Here is a 19,850-nt window from a genome sequence, read left to right on the forward strand (position 1 = left end):
TTCCCCAAATGTCAGCTGTTTATTAGCGTTTTTGTGCTCGCTGGCTCCCGGGTTGCCAAATGATGTGCGCATATCCCCCCACGGGTATGGTCTAGTCAGTGGTTATAATTTAGTTATGTTCTCTGTGTTCCCTGTGCCATTCTATGCCTAAGCTTTGTTTTAATGATCTCTCGTCGTGTCGTTCAAATCCACACTGTTCAGACGTACAGTATTCAGGCTCACATTCAGCCTACAGTATTTCTTCACATTTAATGATACAGTACTGGACAAGCCTTCAGCCCAAAGGTTGGGAATTGCTGCTTTATACTAAAGTATATTGACATTTAAAAAAAGACCAGTTAGTCACTCAGCATCACCCATAAGTGCTGATGGGGTCCATTGTCGTGTGTGTTCAGTTTGTGTGTGTGTGTGTGCACATAAAAGTGTGCTAACTAGGCACCTCTGTGGTGTAGCTATGAAGCAAACTGCACTCAAGAGGCTGAAGCGCAGCAGAGAACTGTAGGTGAGAAGTCGAGAGGGAAGTGGGAGGTAAAGAGACAGTTACACAACATAAGAGGAGGGAAAGCAGAAAGATTAGCGAGAAAATGTGCGATTTGTTTTCTTCTCATAACACATAATGTATAGGGAGTGATGTTAAATATCAAAACTGCTGAGAAAATGCCAGCAATATAGATTAAGACGTTTTACTATTACGAGGTCTTATTTTTCATTATGCGTCTTCATCAAACGTCCTACGTTAATATTTAATGTGCACAGAATCCTCCACGGTGCCTCCACTTGGCCAGGTGTTCCAATGAACACAGTTGGTCGTGTTCGTTGGTGGGAAGCCAGTTGGGGAGGGCATTAACCAATTAAAACCATACAAAATGTCTTCTAAATCCTAACAGTTTTCTGAAACACTTATGCTGCTATAATATCAGCGGTTCTCAAACTATTTCATGTCAAGGACCCCCAAAATTATATGTATTTTGCCACGGAACCCCATCGCAAATTATTTAGTTCCAGGGACCCCCTGAAGCAAAGAGGGATAATTACATGCTGGTGTGGCCTGTTTGCATTGAGAGCAACTCTGCTCATTCATTTGTCTACTGGCTACTGTATCTCCCCCTTCTTACACACACCGAGAAGTACACGCACGCACGCACGCACACACACACAGGCATGCACATTTCCCTCTTCAGTCAGAGACGCTTATATTGAAATAGTTTACAAAGACACGGGACAATGGGGGGTTTACAGTAAGGTAAAGTGGTCCGAGGCTGGCAAGATCGACCTGTGTGTGTGGCCATGCATTGTAAGGACTCCTCACCTAGCCAATCCCTCCATCTCTCACTAGTTATCTCTCTCTCACACACACGCACACGCACACACACACACACACACACACACACACACACACACACACACACACACACACACGGCAACACTGTCCTTGACCCACTGACAGTGAAATACAAGCTATACAGAGGAAAAACATCAAGCCTGACAGACAGTGAAAAGCAGCTCTACTTACTCATTAATATTGGTAGATACCATCAATTTGCATTAGTAATGCACTATTCATATTCATAACAATGCTATTAGTACTATAACTACATAATAATATAGTTTATTAGCATGGCACTTCTTCATAATTATAGTGGTTGTGTTAGTGGGCCAGTTGTCACATAAGTAGCATTAGTGGCAATGTATCCACACTGTTATCACTGCTCTCATGCTAGTGTTGAGTTAGCACTGTGTCAGTGGCATTAGTTGCATTAGCACTGCATTAGTAGCATTGTTCACTGCAAGGTTAGGGCTGAAGGTGTGATTTTCTGGCAGCAACCCCAGCAGGGGGTCACGCATACTTAATTTGGTACCATACAGGAGTTTACCGACTCACAAAACTTTGAGTTTTCCGAGTGGAAAATTCTTGTAAATACACAAATTTTCTCTGAATTTACATCTCATATTCATCGGTTTTCATAGCCGGAAACCTTGTTTTTTTTTGCAGTGGTTGGTGTTGCATTTGTTAGTATGATATTTAGCAATACCATTCATATTGGTGGTACAATATGAATGCCATAAAAATCCTCACTTGAACGAACACTGAGGGTTTACTGTGCACTCTATTCAGTGCGCCTCTCAAACATTTTGTTGTGTGAAAAAGCAGATTTGCCTTTTAGTAGAGTAGGGATAGAAGACGATATACATTATACAGTAGTTTATTGTGATTAAAAAAACACTCATGATAATTGTATTTTTCTTTTTTTTTTGCAGAGAATTCAGATTATTTTCACTGGGTGAAAAAGGTGATATACCTGGATACATGGGCAAGGTATACACCCACCCAACATAAATGATAGGTGGGAGTTTTTCAATGAATGCGGGAGAGGACTGTTTACCTTAAAATGCCTTTAAGATACCTGGATATACGTCTCTCTTTTCTCTGCTTGGGAATCTTCCTTACACATGTAAATTAGAGGTTTGTTCAAACAATGGGAGGTGTGGGGTTCATAGAGGGGGGGGCTCAGAGAGAGAGAGAGAGAGAGAGAGAGAGAGAGAGAGAGAGAGAGAGAGAGAGAAACACAGACTATTGCACAATTACTGATTAAAAAACAATGAGTGAGATGTCTGTCTGTCTGTCTGTCTGTCTGTCTGTCTGTCTGTCTGTCTGTCTGTCTGTCTGTCTGTCTGTCTGTCTGTCTGTCTGTGAGAGAGAGATATATACACACACACACACACACACACACACACACACACACACACACACACACACACACACACACACACACACACACACACACACACACACACACACACACACACACACACACACAGGATGCAACTCGGCAGTTGGGTCCAAACGGGGTACCTCAAAGCTTGAGTTGCTAGAACACCACTTATTGATACTTTTACTTAAGCAAAACAGTTGAGTACTTGTTCCACCAATGTCCTTCTTTAAAAATGATTGAATAAACACTAATAACCAAGGTTACTGTAGTAACAGAGGTCCTCTCTGTTACACAAGGTGCTGTACAACAAACAGTGGTGTGAAGTAACTAAGTACATTTACTCAAGTACTGTACGTAAGTACAATTTTTAGGTAATTTTACATTACTGAAGTATTTAATTGTCTATACTTTTACTTACTATTTTATTTACTATTATTTGAAAACTTTAGTTACTAGTTACCTTGCAGATATAAATTCAACTATATCACAATCATGCTTTAGTAAGAGGGGAGACCAAGCCCCACCAATTTGATTTGTGGTGGGGGATAGTGGGGGGAGGTAGGCCTGTGGATTGAGTTCCTGTCCTGGTGAAATGTTTTAACTGATAAAAAAAATTGCACATGACTAAAAACTAACACGGTTCTTCTCTTCCAACAGGGTAAATTCTCCACATAATATTGATGTTGCATCTCATCTTTTAGGAGAACTAAGCATTAGTTTCTGTAATGTTGATCCTGTTTTTATAAAAGGTAAGCGCACATGCATAATACACTCACAGTATTCACATAAGCTATTTGCATCTTAATAGAGTGGGCTAGACCTGCAGAAAACAGCAAACCTGTATTTCTTATTGTAGCCTACTTACAGGGCATTGTTTTGTCTTTTTGTATTCAAAGACCCCTGTGTTATAATTGAAAAGAAATAATTGTAATTCTTTTTTTCTTCTTCTGTTTTTCTTCAAGGCTTCAAGGACTGCCGTTTTGGATCTTCAGCCCTCCAGCAGTCCAAAGTTCAGGAGATCATCTCCAAAACCTCATACCAAACGCTGCATTCTCCAGGACCCAATGCTTGAGGACACAGAGCAACTCCAAAGATGGACTTCCATTTTGGATCTTCAGCCCTCCAGCAGGAAGTTCACAAGATCATCTCCAGGACCTTGTACCAAACGCTGTGTTCTCCAGGACCCAATGCTTGACGACAAAGAGCTTGAGGACTATGTTTTTAGTGCAAACATTTTAACTCAAATCTTTGCTTCTGGGTCCCTGGAACAAAATATATTTCTTTATTTTCTGTATTTCTTCCTGTGGATTATACCAGGGACACATGACTTGGATTTAGCTCTTCCTTGGACCCACCCGTGGATTACATGAGTAGCCTACAAGTGACTTTGTTTTCCTTTTCCTGCTATTTTTCTTTGCTCTTCCTCATGGCACTACTTGCTGACTATATGTCAGTCTATGTGGATTATGCGGTCGACACACACTGACATTTTGCACCGTAATCCTGTGTATAACGCACTGACTTTTGACTTTTTTTCCCCAAGCACCTTAACTAACGTCCATAAGTATATCATGCACAGTATACATTGCTGCTATGTTCATGCACATATCTTATCTCAGGTAGCCTACTAGTGTGAGTATATAGACACACATTTCACCCACTTTTTTTAATTAAACCTGTGATGTGACAATAAACCTGATTCTGATTCAGAATATTTGAATATATATATTTTTAGAGTGAACATTTTTAACTAAAATCTTTGCTTCTGGGGTCCCTGGAACAAAATACTTTTCTTTGAAACAGTTTACCTTATCTGTGTGCTCCTGTTCCATTGTTTTGTATAAATGTATTTTTCTTGATCAATAAACATAATTACATGAGTTCTGCCTATGTGTTTTTCTATATTGTTTGTGTGTGTGGATATATATATATATATATATATATATATATATATATATATATATATATATATATATATATATATATATATATATATATATATATATATATAAATAAATAAATTAGTGCAGGTAGTGGGGGGGGACTATAAACCACCCCTCCCACTGGGGGTGGGTGGGGTTATAAGCCACAGCTTCCAATCAAATGTCGTTTTCTGCACATGCTCAGAAGTGGTTGGGGTGGGAGGGGTGGGTGTGTGAGGTCCTTGCTGGCCAGACACCACAGGGGGTAAATGCAAATGAAGGTCTCAGAAATGGTACATACACCTGAATATGTGGGAGGTATGTGGGAGGTGGTACATTAATGAATGAGGGCAGCATACACGCACATACTCCCTTAAGTATCAGGGGTATGCCTGAGGGATACCCTCCCAAAATCATTGCTTTTCACCCAGTGTTTGTTTGTCAGGTTGCATAGGTGGCTATAATCTCACAAACCACTGGAATGATTATTGTGCATGCTGACAGTAGGCCAATATTTTTCATATTTCACATACTGTATTGTGATTAATTCTGCTGCGAGGGGTGCATCCGCAAGATGGGGCGTGTATGGGAGGGGGATGGGCGGAGTCAAGACATGACTCACACACTGTGCCAGACCTTTGGAGCCACAAGGCGATGCGCCGTCTGTGGAAACCATGCTTACAAGGCAAATGAGTGTACACCTGCCCTTGAATATATTCACTACAGCAGATTGGACATGCAGGAGCCCTCCACAGTATCATGGATAGTAATATGTGGCAGACAGTTTATGAGATGCTCATTGGCTGGTGCTTGGTCAAACTCGACAACCGGGTTAAATGTCCAGATTAGCATTTTCCTCCATGGTCTCAAAGGGCATGTGTGATGATGTGTCACCCTCTCATCCTCTACCAGCCGCTCCTCAAAGGCCTGTGCCACCTGTGCCTGCCGCCTGGTTTGGAAAAAATATTACATATTGTCTTGTGGGATGTTTTGGTTCAAATATATATATGCCATAAGAATTGGAAACTCGATGTAACTGTAACTTGCACTGTGCATTCTTCCATCCAATGTGCAGTGCAATCTTTCATCACGTACAGATTGTCAGCATCCAATTAGATGGAAATTCTGTAAAATTACCCCCTTTGGCATGCACAGTGCATTCTTTCATCACATGCGCAGTGCACACTTCCATGATATGTAGGCCTGTCACAATTATTACATAATCGTCAATTATTTGAGATAATCGTCAATTATTTGAGATAATCGCAATTATTTTTGCATAATCGTCATAATGGTTTCCATGTTGAAAAATGTTCACACATTTTCAAATATAATTTTTAAAAAAGCTATCAGCAATCAGCTATTTCTGCAATTTTTACATGTATAAAATTATTAAATATATCAATAATGTATTTGTATATATAAGCTATGTGTCATATCTGCCCTGTGCAATGTTTTATTACAAAGCTTAGAAGGCAAACAGAAATTTAATTTGTATTCATTATGTTCCAATGTTCAAAGCCAAACTTTGTAATGGTGACAGCCCTAATGATATGTGCAGTGCACTCTTCCAACACATTTAATTAAAGTCAGCTCATTTGAAGCAGGGGTAAAGCAGCCCCCCATCACTGTGGAGACTGGAGTTTGATTCCTCTAATAATGGCTCCGGCTAGGCCGGGCGCTCAAACAAACACGGTTGACTAATGACTATGTTCACGCCTGGAAGGCCGGCAGGGGACGGTGATCTCTGTGACCGCACTAGTGACTCCTACAGGTCTGTCACCTGGCACCTGTTCAGCAGGGAGTGGAACAGGGTGACTCTATGTGTATCGGAAGAGACAGGTTGATGTCCACACCAGCGACTCTCAACCTGTGGGCTAGGGCCCACTGGTGGGCCTCTAGGGTATTGAAAGTGGGCCCTCAAATAATTGGCAAAACACTTTTAATGATTTTAACGATAATATAACATTTTTTTATACAAATCACACATTTTTGATTTCTTTATGATAGCAATAAATGGCAGTAGTTCTTCTGATTGATCGATTCATTATGAAAATAAACTGAAAATGTTCTGAAAATGCGTGCAGCCCATCCTCCTTTATTTTTTTTTACCATAAAACATTACCATTACTATTATATGAGGACCAGGAACATTTTTCTCATGTCTGTTTTAAAAATTATACTACTGTATACTTTCGTATAGTAGAATTCTGCTATAAGGAGTTTAAATGTTTAATGTTTGAGGAGCACTGGAGTAGAGGGCAGAGATTACTGGAAGGACAGGCGGGTGGTCTCACAGTGAACCATGGATCTGTCCAAAAAAAAACAAGCTAGACTAACTTATTCATAAAAACATGAATAAATGTACGAGGACTGTCAATGTTTGTCTGTGTGTGTGTGTGTGTGTGTGTGAGAGAGAGAGAGAGACAGAGAGAGAGAGAGAGAGAGAGAGAGCAAGAGAGCAAGAGAGCACGAGAGATCAAGCTTATGCTGTTATAATGAGCTCAGCAGAATAACCAACTCTGAAAGAGAGAGAGAGAGGGACAGAGGGGAGAGAGACATACAGACTGTCTGCTATTTTGGTCGGGAACAAACAGAAGTTTGCAATGTTAGCGATGTTAACAAACAGACCCTAGTCTAAAAAACACACGCACAAGCTTGTGCATTTGTTTGTGTGCATGTGCATGTGCATGTGCACGCACACACACACACACACACACACACACACACACACACACACACACACACACACACACACACACACATGCACGTGAAAGAGTGTGATGAATGATCCCTGCAACATCTGCTATTGACGGATAAACACCTACAGCACAGACACACACACACACACACACACACACACACACACACACACACACACACACACACACACACACACACACACGCCATATCATCGACAAGGATGGTGTTGAGAAGAGGGAAAGGCACACTCACAAAACCATGGTTTTAATGTGACACATGACACACACACACACACACACACACACACACACACACACACACACACACACACACACACACACACACACACACACACACACACACACACACACACACACACAGACACACACACACTCTCTCTGTTTGAGTTCCACCTGGTTCCAACCTGAATAATTTAAGAGTTTAACTGATAGCAGGAGACCAACACCACCAGAAAAACTAAGCTAAACCGTGTGCACGTGCACGCGCACGCGCACACACACACACACACACACACACACACACACACACACACACACACACACACACACACACACACACACACACACACACACACACACACACACACACACACACACACACACACACCGCTATTTATCAGCAACACTTTCACAGCCATCTCCTGAGTGGCCATCTCGATTTCACGCATTTCACTGCCAAACGTGTCCTGCATGCATTGTTTTTTTTTACTGTATCCCAGAAGCACATAAAACCTTGTTTTTGTTCTTAATATCTAATTCCTAAAGGAGCTGTTATTAAACATGTTTTTCACTGCCACATTGACGCCTCACTGCAAGAGAGTTCATTTAAGTATGAGATTGTAAAAATGGACATGGAGGGGTACAAATAGCCAATGTGCATTGTGAGCTTGTACATACATTTGAAAACTTGAAATGGGACATTCTGCATAATGAGTACTTTAAGTACATTTTGATGCCAATACTTTTGTACTTTTACTCAAGCACATTTTGAATTTGTACTTGTAACAGAATATTTCTATAGTGCAGTATTGATACTTTTACTTAAGTAAAATGTGTGTAAATATTTTAACCGAATTGACCGATTCGGTTACATTATGTACACTGATTCAATAAAGCTGCAACCTGGACCTTAATCTAATGAATAAAACATAATTTTAACCAATCTGTATGCTAGAGAATGTCCATACAATATAACTAGCACATCTTAGAGGGGGTCTGCCTACTCTTCCATTGGGAAATGTAGACCCTGCTGGGCTAATCCGGGGATTTGCCTCTTTAGGTGAGCTGGTAGATGTTTTTGTTCTCTAACGCGGGAGAACTAGCGTTCCAATCCCAGGTGGGACGTGAAGGAAGATTAAGGATTGCAGCTTTAACAGCACTAAGAACTGTCCTGTGTATATATATATATATATATCTCCCTTTTCCTCCTCCCTCCCTCCCAGTCATTTCCCATGTCTCTCGTTCCCTGCCTCACCTCTCTCCTCTCCTCTTCTATTCTCATCCTTATCTCCTCTCCTTATCCCCCTCCTCACCCCTTCTTCTCCTCACATCATGTCCTCCTCTCAGATTCTCCTCTCCTCTCATCCAGCACATCTCGTCTGTCTGTCTGTCTCTCTCTCCCTCTCCCTCTCTCTCTCTCTCTCTCTCGCTCTCTCTCTCTCTGTCTCTTCTACTCATTCCCCTCTCCTCTTGTCTTTTTTTCTCTCTCTCTCTCTCTCTTTTTCTTCCCTTCCCCCAACTCTCCTTTCCCTCTATGACTCGGAAACTGTCAGCAGGAACATATATCTGACACCGTGCACCCTGGACACCACACACACACACACGTGCACACACACACACACACACACACACACACACACACACACACACACACACACACACACACACACACACACACACACACACACACACACACACACACACACACACACACACACACAGAACACACAGAATGATATATAGTGTTAGTGTTCATTAAAGGGGTGGTGGCAGTGTGTGAGGGGAAATGAGAGATGGAGGTGGTTGGTGGGGTTGGTTGGGGGGGGGGGGGGGGGGTCTATCAGACAGGTTACATAAGAGTGTGTGTGTGTGGGGGGGGGGTCCTTCCCCATCAATTTCAACTCTTATGGGACACATTGTCAACACCAGCCCTGGGAGAATAAAGTCATTTCCATTACAGGGCTAAACAGGGCGCACTCTTTCACCTGGCTTCAGATACAGAGTCAAACTGTACTGTACTGTACTGAGCAGGTCCTTCTCCTATGGTTTACACCACAGTGACAAACACCACAACCAAGGTTCCTGTGGAGCTCAAGTATTTTAGCATTGTCACCAACCCTGGTCTGCACCATTCACCATAGGGTTTCACTTCCCAATTCCTGTACACCAGGTCCCTGATGCAAATGTATAGTACAAGAGGTTCGGGCCGCTACGCGGCTTTCACATCTAGTAGCCTACAACAGTGGTTCTCAAACTTTTTCATGTCAAGGACCCCCAAATTTACATTTATTAGCCCGTGGACCCCCATTTGAAAAGATATGCCAGGGACCCCCATAAGAGAAGATGTTTGTGGCTATAGACCATTTTAATTTAAATGACCCCCAGTTTGACATGCATTAGGCTACGGACCCCCATGTAATGGCATTTATATCTCTGGGACCCCAATTTATATTGTAATATCAATTTGAAGTTTACTCTGAGAGTGTACAAATGGAACCAAATGGACCATTTGGTCTCATCTATGTCATTATGGGTACATAAAGGGGGTACATTTTGGAGGTTCAAATCACGTATAGCCTACTTATTTCAATGGCTGAAACATTGCATTTAATTTCCTTGTGATTATGGTCTGAATAGAACTTGTTACATGTTACAGATGGGTGATGTAGTAGTATAATGCAGGTGTAAGACGATTGTGTTTGTATTGTGTTATAGGTATAAAGCATAGTTTTCTATGCATTTGGGGGGCTTGAGGTTTTTTTTTTTGGCTTTGCCGCGCGCCTAGAAGGGGCGTCCCTTCTTCTAATCTCTGGGAGTTGGCAACCCTAGTCCACGCTGAAGTAATGAAAGTAAGTAAGTGCAATTTCTTAGTGGGTCAGCTGATTCCACGCATACGCAGTTTGATCATCCCATGTCTGTAACCATGGCGACGACTGTAACCATGGCGACGATATATCCCATAGCCTGGGCTCCGACCAATCATGTACTTTCATAAGATATGAAGTGTACGGAAAATATGAAATTTGCACAGATTCCCCATGGCATGCAGTATTATTTGTGCATAGAGAGGAGGCAAATACACAACTGGAGTGGTACTGTAGAAGAAGATGAACGGACCGGAATGGATAAACAGGAAGTCGACCCACAAGGGGATTGCATTAATACAATCAAGCGCATCATCAAGGACAGGCACCACCCAAGTCACAAACTGTTCAACCCCCTACAACGACCGCGGCCGGGCAAGGGTACGTCTTTGGGAAATCGCCTGAGCATGAAATATTTTTTGTTTTTATTATTATTATTATTGATTATTATTATTAACATTTCTGAGGGTGGCACTGGCACTATAGTGCAGCAGAAGGCTACTGTAGTACTTTAAAAGAGTAGTTCACCCAAAAAAATGCTAATTTTCAATCAATTACACACCCCCATGAAGCCTTGAATTCATGATTGACTCTTTGAGTCTGCCGTAGGAGACACAAAGCGTCTCCTACTGAGTCTCCTATTGACCGATGATGACCAATCAAATTATTGGCTTAAGAATGCGACAAAAACAAAAAAATCTCCATGAATTCAAGGCTTCATGGGGTGTGTAATTGATAGAAAATACGTATTTTTTTGGGTGAACTACTCCTTTAAGAATGGCTAGCCTAGATCATCGTGGCCTGTTGAGTTAGTCTGACTTCACTGCTCCATTCAGGCACACTAAATCTATCACTGTCATTGTGACACATGAATAATGTGGCTGGAGAGAAATTCCATTTCTGATGCCTCACCTGACTCTAAATTAATTTCTCTCACTTCATCACTTTTTTCTCTTTTCTTCTCTTTCATTTAAATATGCATGCCCACACACACACACACACACAGACACACACGCACGCACACGCACACGCACACACACACACACACACACACACGCACGCACGCGTGAGGACATGCTCATCCTTCCACAGTAGGCAACCTTAGGCCTACATCCTACAGATTATTTCACACTCACAGACATGCTCATACAATATCTTTTCACACTCACGCACTCACACACACTCTCACACCCTCTGGGCAGAGTATTGGTCCTTTGGCACCGAGTCTCTTGCTCCGAATAATTTAACTACTACACCCTGAAGGAATTTACCACCAGCACCAGCCAATGCCTTAAATCTGCCCTTGCTGCTAGCACACACACACACACATGATTAATGATTCAATCACTCTTTCATAAATTAAATCATGAAGTCATGCATGAGTTTTGACATATGGGCTCCCGGTGTGGTTAAACATATAGCAGCCGACAAGCTGTATTTTGCAAATGATGGACTGGAAAACATATCAATCTGTCAAAAATGTACACGTCTTGAAAAAATGGAATGGTTCACTCATTCAAGTTGCTGCTTGGCAAACATTTGATGAGATCGTATAGAATAGAGCAAGTATCCTATCGCAACCTGAAGTGTCCGGTAAATAAAAAAACATAAAACAAAATGCATGGCACTGGCAGGGTAGTCTGGCGGAATAGTTTATGGCAATGTGATTGCTTAAAACCTCTGCATGCATTTACGAATACCTTTTAGAGTAACTTTGAAGCAATGAAACGCGACTGGAGACGCAACCTCTTTCTAGTGCCGACAGAAAGTCTAACGGGCTGTGTTTCAAACGGCTTTCACGATTTTATCTATAAACACAAAGTAGTAGCCAACACTACATATTTTGAGTTAAACGGTCAACTGTCCATTAGGCACCCAGCTGAGATCAATACAATTATTCCCTGTTTCATCAATCAAAAAAAAAAGTTTAATAATATTAGGAGCAGGAAATTGCAACGTATATTTTTGTGCAAATAAATAATGGGTGTAATAGCCTCTGCTTGTAACTTCATCAGACAGATAGTGGTCCATCCATCCATCCATCAACCAGTGGTGTAAAGTAACTAAGTACATTTACTCAAGTACTGTACTTATAAGTACACTTTTGAGGTATTTTTGCTTTACTGGATTATTTCCAAGCACACAATGCGATGCGACGCATTGAGAGCTTGTAGATCTGCTATTTTCTAAATATTTTGTATACAGAATGGGACATTCTGCATAATGAGTACTTTCTACTTTTTGTACTTTAAGTTCATTTTGATAACAATAAACTTTTACTCAAGCAAAATTTTGATTTTTACTTAAGTAAAACATTTGAGTACTTTTTTCGCCACTGATTATTTCATGTTTCATCAACTTTATATCTATAAACAAAGTTAAATAACATAGGGAGCAGGAAATTGCAGTAGTGTAATATTGTGCATATATAATGGGTAACTAACAGCCTGTTATAACTTAGTCAAACAGATAGTGGTCCATCCATCCGTCCAACCATCGGTGGTGTAAAGTGCATTTACTCATGTACTTTATTTAAGTACAAGTTTGAGGTATTTTTACTTTATTGGAGTATTTCCAATTTTCTGTACTTTTACTTCTACTCCACTCCATCTCAGAGGCAAATCAATTATTTGAAGTCTTTAGTCACTAGTTAATTAGATTTTGATTATTATTACAAAACACACATTAACCACTTCAGCCCTTTATACATTTCGGCCATTTAAAAATAGCAGATCTACAAGCTCACGATGAGATCTGCTATTATCAAAAGATTTTTTTATACATGAAAACTTGTGAAACGGGGACATGACATTCTGCATGATGAGTACTTTCTACTTTTGGTACTTTTAAGCACATTTTGACACCAATACTTTTTTACTTTTACTCAATTAAATTTTGAATTCCGGACTTTGACTTGTAACACTATACTTCTACCTTACAGTATTGATACTTTTACTTAAAGTAAAAACAATATGAGTACTTTTCCCACCACTGTGCAACAACAGCCTGAGCTTTGTAACTTCATCAAACAGACATTGTGGTCCGTCATCCATCCATCCATCCATGCACCACCCACCTGGTTGGTGGTGTCCTGAGGCAGGCTCTTGATGAGGATCTTCCTCCTGTTGCTGAGCTCCTGGCGGGTTCTCCCCAGTCTCCTCTCCACCTCCTCCTCCGGCTCCAGCTCCGGCAGGTCGCGGAGGCTGGTCCATGAGGAGGAGGAGGGGTCCTGGAGGTCCTCATCTTTCTCCGGGCTGGGGTCCTCCAGTCCCTCCGCGGGGAAAACAAGTGCCTTCTCCTGGACTAAAGCGGAGTGGACAGTCGGCGGCGGCTGGATTGATGAGGCTGCCGCCATCTTTGAGTGTATTAGTTAGTGGAGCCTGTGAAAGAAATAAAGTGCGAGAGCGTTTGGCTTGTTGTAGTGAGAGATCAGGTGGGCGGCCGTGTTTTGTCGCTCCCATCTGAGAGAGAGAGCGAGAGAGGGAGAGAGAGAGAGAGGCAGCGTTGCCAGGTTTTGCGAGAGAAACAAGTATAGCCCTGCTGGAGCCAGTTGCACCACCGACCTCACACTAAATTCAAATTTAGCCTAATCCAGTCAATCTCTGTAATTTTTTAGATTTCTTTGGCTATTTTTTTTAAATCGTGAAAATGTGTGAAAATCTTTAAATATATATATTTAAATATATATATATATTTAAAGATTTGCACAAATTTTCACATTTAAAAAATAAATAGCAGATCTACAAGCTCATAGCGCGGGTGCCGCGCTATGAGATGTAGATCTGCTATTTTTTAATAGCCAAAGAAATCTAAAATGACACAGATACTTTCCCGGCTAAATGGGTTAAAAGGCTTTTTTAAAAGCCATTTAAGCTATAACTAGACTAAGTTTGAACTTAGTGTGAGGAGGTGCAACTGGCCCCTGGTCCAGAGCCTGAGTGAGAGTTTTCTCTAACGCTCTGCCAGACTCGTAGACCGAGAATAGGCTCTATTCACAGCAGCCATAGTATAAAGATTCACAGCAGCCATAGTATACAGGTGTTACCAATGATACTAATGAAGGCTCTGTTCCATTCTGGTCAAACAGAGTCAGGGTGCTGATATTGTGCATGTTGGCCCACTGGAAACACTCTGTTACGTCCAGTGGGTCTACAGGGTGTTCTCCAGGGTAGGAAGCCTCTCATCACCCCACCTTCTCTGTATAATACACTTTTTGGGCAGAACATAAAATATGTCCTTCAGATGGAAATTATTTTATGTACTCCACTGCGCCATCTACAGATCTGGTCAATATAAATTAACATTGACCATATCTGTAGAGGGCGCAGTGGAGTAAATAAACCAATTTCCAATCAAAATAGTTTTGTTTATTTTTTACTAGAGACGCCCAAAAGAAGCGAGCCCAGCCTTCGCCTAAAGACCCCTTAACAGACGACGTCACACTGGATGCAAGCGGCATTCTGGTTGCAAATGAAACCCATTCTGTCAGGTCTCGCTAGGGCGTGCAGCACTAGCCAACACACAAGAGGGGGTTGGGGTGTGCTGAAACCAGCGCACCCCAAAACAACAGGTTGAGAATTGATTGCATGAAACAATCACCTGTGCATCCAGTCTAAACAAATAATTGGTAGCCTACTTCTAATTGGCTAATTGAAAACAGCCGATCTACAAGCTCACAACGCATCTTGATGCGACATTGTGAGCTTGTAGATCTGCTATTTTAAAAATAAATCTGAAAAATGTGGGATATTTTTGGAAACATTTTAACAACACAAATCTTGTATGGGGGGTACTGCTGGCATAGCATATTTTCAGATGGGGGGGTCCGCAGACATATTAATTTGGGGGTCCGTAACTTGAAACATGTTTGTGAACCACTGGTTTAAAACAACTTTACAGAAAAACAAGCCCAGACTCGCTTATAATAAGCGAACCTGGCAACATTGGAGAGCGAGAGAGAGAGCGAGAGAGCGAGAGAGAAAGAGAGAGAGAGAGAGAGAGAGAGAGAGAGAGAGAGAGAGAGAGAGAGAGAGAGAGAGAGAGAGAGAGAGAGAGAGAGAGAGAGAGAGAGAGAGAGAGAGAGAGAGAGAGAGAGAGAGAGAGAGAGAGAGAGAGTGTAAAGGTAGTGTACTACTGTGGGTCTGCGCTGCACACACTCTTCTGCTGGCTCCGCTTTGGACGCTTGGCGACCCCAACTGTTGAGAAAACGAACTAATTGTGGCAATTATTATGCCTGATTGATTGATTGATTGATTGATTGATTGATTGATTGATTGATTGAATAATAGTTTGCAAAAAAAGCACAGCAAGTACAGTTCAATAACATTTAATGACAGACAAATATACAATACTATGCAAAAACATCATATAAACGAGTAGTAATCAAAAAGAAAAATATGTTCAGTAAACAGTTGGGGGGGTTTCTGGTGATAGGCTTGGACTTTGTTTTTGGTCTCTCTCTCTCTCTCTCTCTCTCTCTCTCTCTCTCTCTCTCTCTCTCTCTCTCTCTCTCTCTCTCTCTCTCTCTCTCTCTCTCTCTCTCTCTCTCTCTCTCTCTCTCTCGCTCATATTTAGGCTACAGACAAGCACATAATGTGGGTCATAGAGATTTCCAATGTCACACATATACTGTATATAGCTGTATGACCTAAAAGCTGTTGTGGGATTATCTGTTATTCTACCTAAAATGTGTAAACATTATTTAAGTCATTTAATAAGGAAATAAATTAGGAGGAAAATTAAAGTGGCACTATGTAACTTTTTTTTTATGAATAAAATGCAATTTTGTTCAATCCTATGTTAATACAATATAACTTATACAATTGGGGTGATTGTATGTTGTCTCCCTGCTCTTCTATTGAGACAATTAGATCATGTCAAAGGTCATGTGTCACCTAGAGACACATGGGATCTGACACGAATTTTGACCTGATGGTCAAGATTCTATTTATTCCCTGAGCAAGCAGGCAGGCTCTATTAGCTCAATGGTAAAAATGTCAGTGCTTGCGCAGGGTAGAAGAGGAAAGTTACATAGTGCATCTTTAAAGTATCCATGAATAGTGAATTTGAATTAACTACCAACCAAATATTAGAGGTTAACTCTTGTAGGATTATTGTTGTTTCCTGCATAGAGTCAGACCAAAAACTAAAAGTGCAACATTCATGACCTGATAAACTATATTCTGTGTAGAAAAAAAACATCTCTTTGGGATTTTGGGGTAATTAACACATTCCTATTAATAAGAAGAAAGCAGTCTGCAAAGTATATTTGCAAACCACCAGAGCTTTCCTGTTTTCCAGAGCGCAGAATGTGGCCATGAATGGCTTTGTGCCTACTCTCCTTTCTACCCTAGTCATCCAGTCAATGCCAACCGAGCAGCCAAGCAAGTCTGCCTGCCTGCCTGCCCGTGGGTGGAAAGCTGCTCCTGGCAAACACAAGGGGAACAGAGCTCCCTGCCCAATCCTCACAATGCCCATGCAGCTACCGCAGGCTGTTGTGTGTTTCTGATAGACACACATAGTTCTCACACGCACATGGAGGCCATGCACGTCCACATACAGCGGGTACACGTCAGAGACATGTCAGGATGCATGATGCAAGCACACATCCCCTGCATCCAAAGTGCAAACACGTATACACATACACAAAGACATACTAGAGAACACCACACACACACACACACACACACACACACACACACACACACACACACACACACACACACACACACACACACACACAACACACACACACACACACACACACACACACACACACACACACACACACACACACACACACACACACACACACACGCAGTGTTTAGAGCATCATTATACTGGGGTCTGTGAGAAGTATAGTGAAATCGAGCTCCATCTTCCCAAACCCCATGTTCTCTCACTCACCATCTGTGTGTGAAGCATTTCTTGGCCAACCTGGATTCTAGACAATCACAGTTGTCAGCGGGTGAAAATGATGTCACTTTTCCAAGAGACCGAGCCCATATAACCAAAGTAAGGGCGGGATACGCCAGGAATCAAGAGAATCAAGAAATAATCAAGGGGTTTATTTGTCACTTACTCATACAGGAACAAGCAGCAAAATGCTGGTGTGGCACGTTCCCAAATTTGTGCTGCCAACAAGATAATTACGAGATATAATAGTGGATTGAAATAATTAAATAAACAAGAAAGAAATAAGATAAGAAAAAAAGGTTAAAAAGTACAGACACAGATTCTGAGAAAAAAGCTCTTAGCAGCAATGAGAAATGTGCAGAATTAGGAGAGGAAGATCATAGAATGTGTGGTCATTTGTACCATATACAACAGTATACATACACAAGTACTGCATCCACCATTTGTATGACTGCAGCAATCAAGGGTTCATCTATGTCTTGTCAGCCAGGAGGATTGGGTAGGACTAAACAGTCAAATTGTTTAGGGATGTGCGATATTGACATTTTGGCCAATATCTACCGAAAAATTGCATGGTCAAATCTACCGATACTGAAATTTTCAAGTTTCCAGAAGGGTTCACCTTACTTATTATACAGTAACTGTGATTCTGGGAGCAGATGCAGACTTTAAAAAAAACTGTGCATTCTTATGACCTGATTTATTAGGCCTACTGATACACATATTAGATACAATATATTATTTGATATCGGTTCGATACCGATATAGAATTTTTAAGGGCGATATTGGCGTTACCGAATTGATGATTGATTAATCGTGCATTCCTGATATTTTGATGATTTTTAAATTAAATGAATGCCCTGCATCGCTCAAATAATATGGGTGGTGGGTGGGTGGCATGGTGCGTCTAAATACTGATGAAACCTGAAAATGTCCTACACACCAATTATTTTTAAATAAATAAATAATAACAAATAGAATAGTAAGCTGTTTATAAGATTTGTCTTGATTCTTGAAATGCTGACTTTTAGCAAGAAGGGATTCCTCTCACCCAACTGCAGCTAATAATACAATACAATGGTGACAGATTGGGGGACAGACATGCATCATTGATGGTATGTGGCGACATGACAAGGACTACTTTGTCACATACACACACAGTTGTTTTTGGAGACGCATGAATCACTGCAAGTGCCAAACAGGATTTCCACAAGAGAACAATTAAATGGTCTTCTCCACCTCCCTTCCATGAGACACCACGAGCAGCATGACGTTCAGAAGCTCTCTCCCACATGCATGTACGGTACATGCATTCATGAATTCACTTGAGCCCACACCCACACGTTTCACAAACTCTTTCTCTCCATCTTTATCTCGAAAGCATTCTATACATTCAAATTAAACTAGAGCTGCAACAGTTAAACTAATCGATTTAAATCAGTGGTTCTCAACCAGTGGTCCCGGGACCACCAGTGGTCCTTGAGGGGGTTCCAGGGGGTCCCCAGCCAAATTAATAATTAGGAACCAAATTGACCCTTATGTGTCTGTAACTCTGAGAGTGTACAAATGGAACCAAATGGACCCAGAGTTAAATGAACACTGATAATGATGATACAGTGTAGATTGGGACCCCCAAGAAATCAAAATGGTTGAGTCCCTGGCATATCTTTTCAAATGGGGGGTCTGTGGGCTAATATGTGTCAATTTGGGGGTCCTTGACACGAAAAAGGTTGAAAAACACTGATTTAAATGTTTATGAAAAATAATTGATTTCAATAAAATAATGAACGCAAAAATAGCAAATCTACAAGCTGGTCACTATGGTACAACGAAATACACAACAGGGTTTAAGTGGTTAATTAGATTCATAGATTTAGTCGATTATAAATAATCAGCTAGATTGTTTTCCATTGATTGCCAAAGCCACTTCTATACTATTCGATTAATCAAAAGAGTAATCTATAGAGTAATCACTATGAAGATAATCCATACAGTAGTTGCAGCCTGAAATCAAAGCCCATAATAACTGGCTATGTTGTAGGCTATGTATGGCAAACCCAAGTGGGGGTGGGGGTTGGGGGGGAGGGGGGGTGAGTCCCTCTCCATCTAAAACACAAGCTGGTGCTTCAGTCAGTGTGTCATCCTGTGATTCACTGGCTCTCATAGAGTGGGTGGGAGAGAGGAGATGAGAACAAGAGAGTGGTAAATGTTGCCGCTGCTCGCTGGGACTGAAAGTGTGAGGGCGTGGGTGGGCAGAGTGGCGCAATGGACAAAGCAGGCACCTGAGATGTGTGTGTATGTGTGTGTGTGTATATGTGTGTATATGTGTGTGTGTATATGTGCGTGTGTGTGTGTGTGTGTGTGTGTGTGTGTGTGTGTGTGTGTGTGTGCGTGCGTGAGAGAGAGCACAGTAGGCGGGAAGAACCTTAAACCTTAAGTGGCAGACAGGTGTTTTGTGAGTGGGAGTTGTGTGTGTGTGTGTGTGTGTGTGTG

General features: G+C 41.4%; 1 protein-coding gene across 1 annotated transcript in view; it reads right to left on the reverse strand.

Moving 5' to 3' along the window:
* Nucleotides 1–13,848, reverse strand: part of raver2 (ribonucleoprotein, PTB-binding 2) — a 104,896-nt gene extending 91,048 nt beyond the window's left edge. The window contains exon 1 of the mRNA XM_084067828.1: nt 13,519–13,848. Coding sequence (XP_083923954.1) covers nt 13,519–13,797 — 279 coding nt within the window. The 5' untranslated portion in view covers nt 13,798–13,848. The remainder of the gene's footprint in view (nt 1–13,518) is intronic.
* Nucleotides 13,849–19,850: the final 6,002 nt, after the last annotated feature.

The sequence above is a fragment of the Gymnoscopelus microlampas genome, assembly GCF_963454915.1.
Source record: "Gymnoscopelus microlampas genome assembly, chromosome: 9".
Classification (NCBI taxonomy): Eukaryota; Metazoa; Chordata; class Actinopteri; order Myctophiformes; family Myctophidae; genus Gymnoscopelus; species Gymnoscopelus microlampas.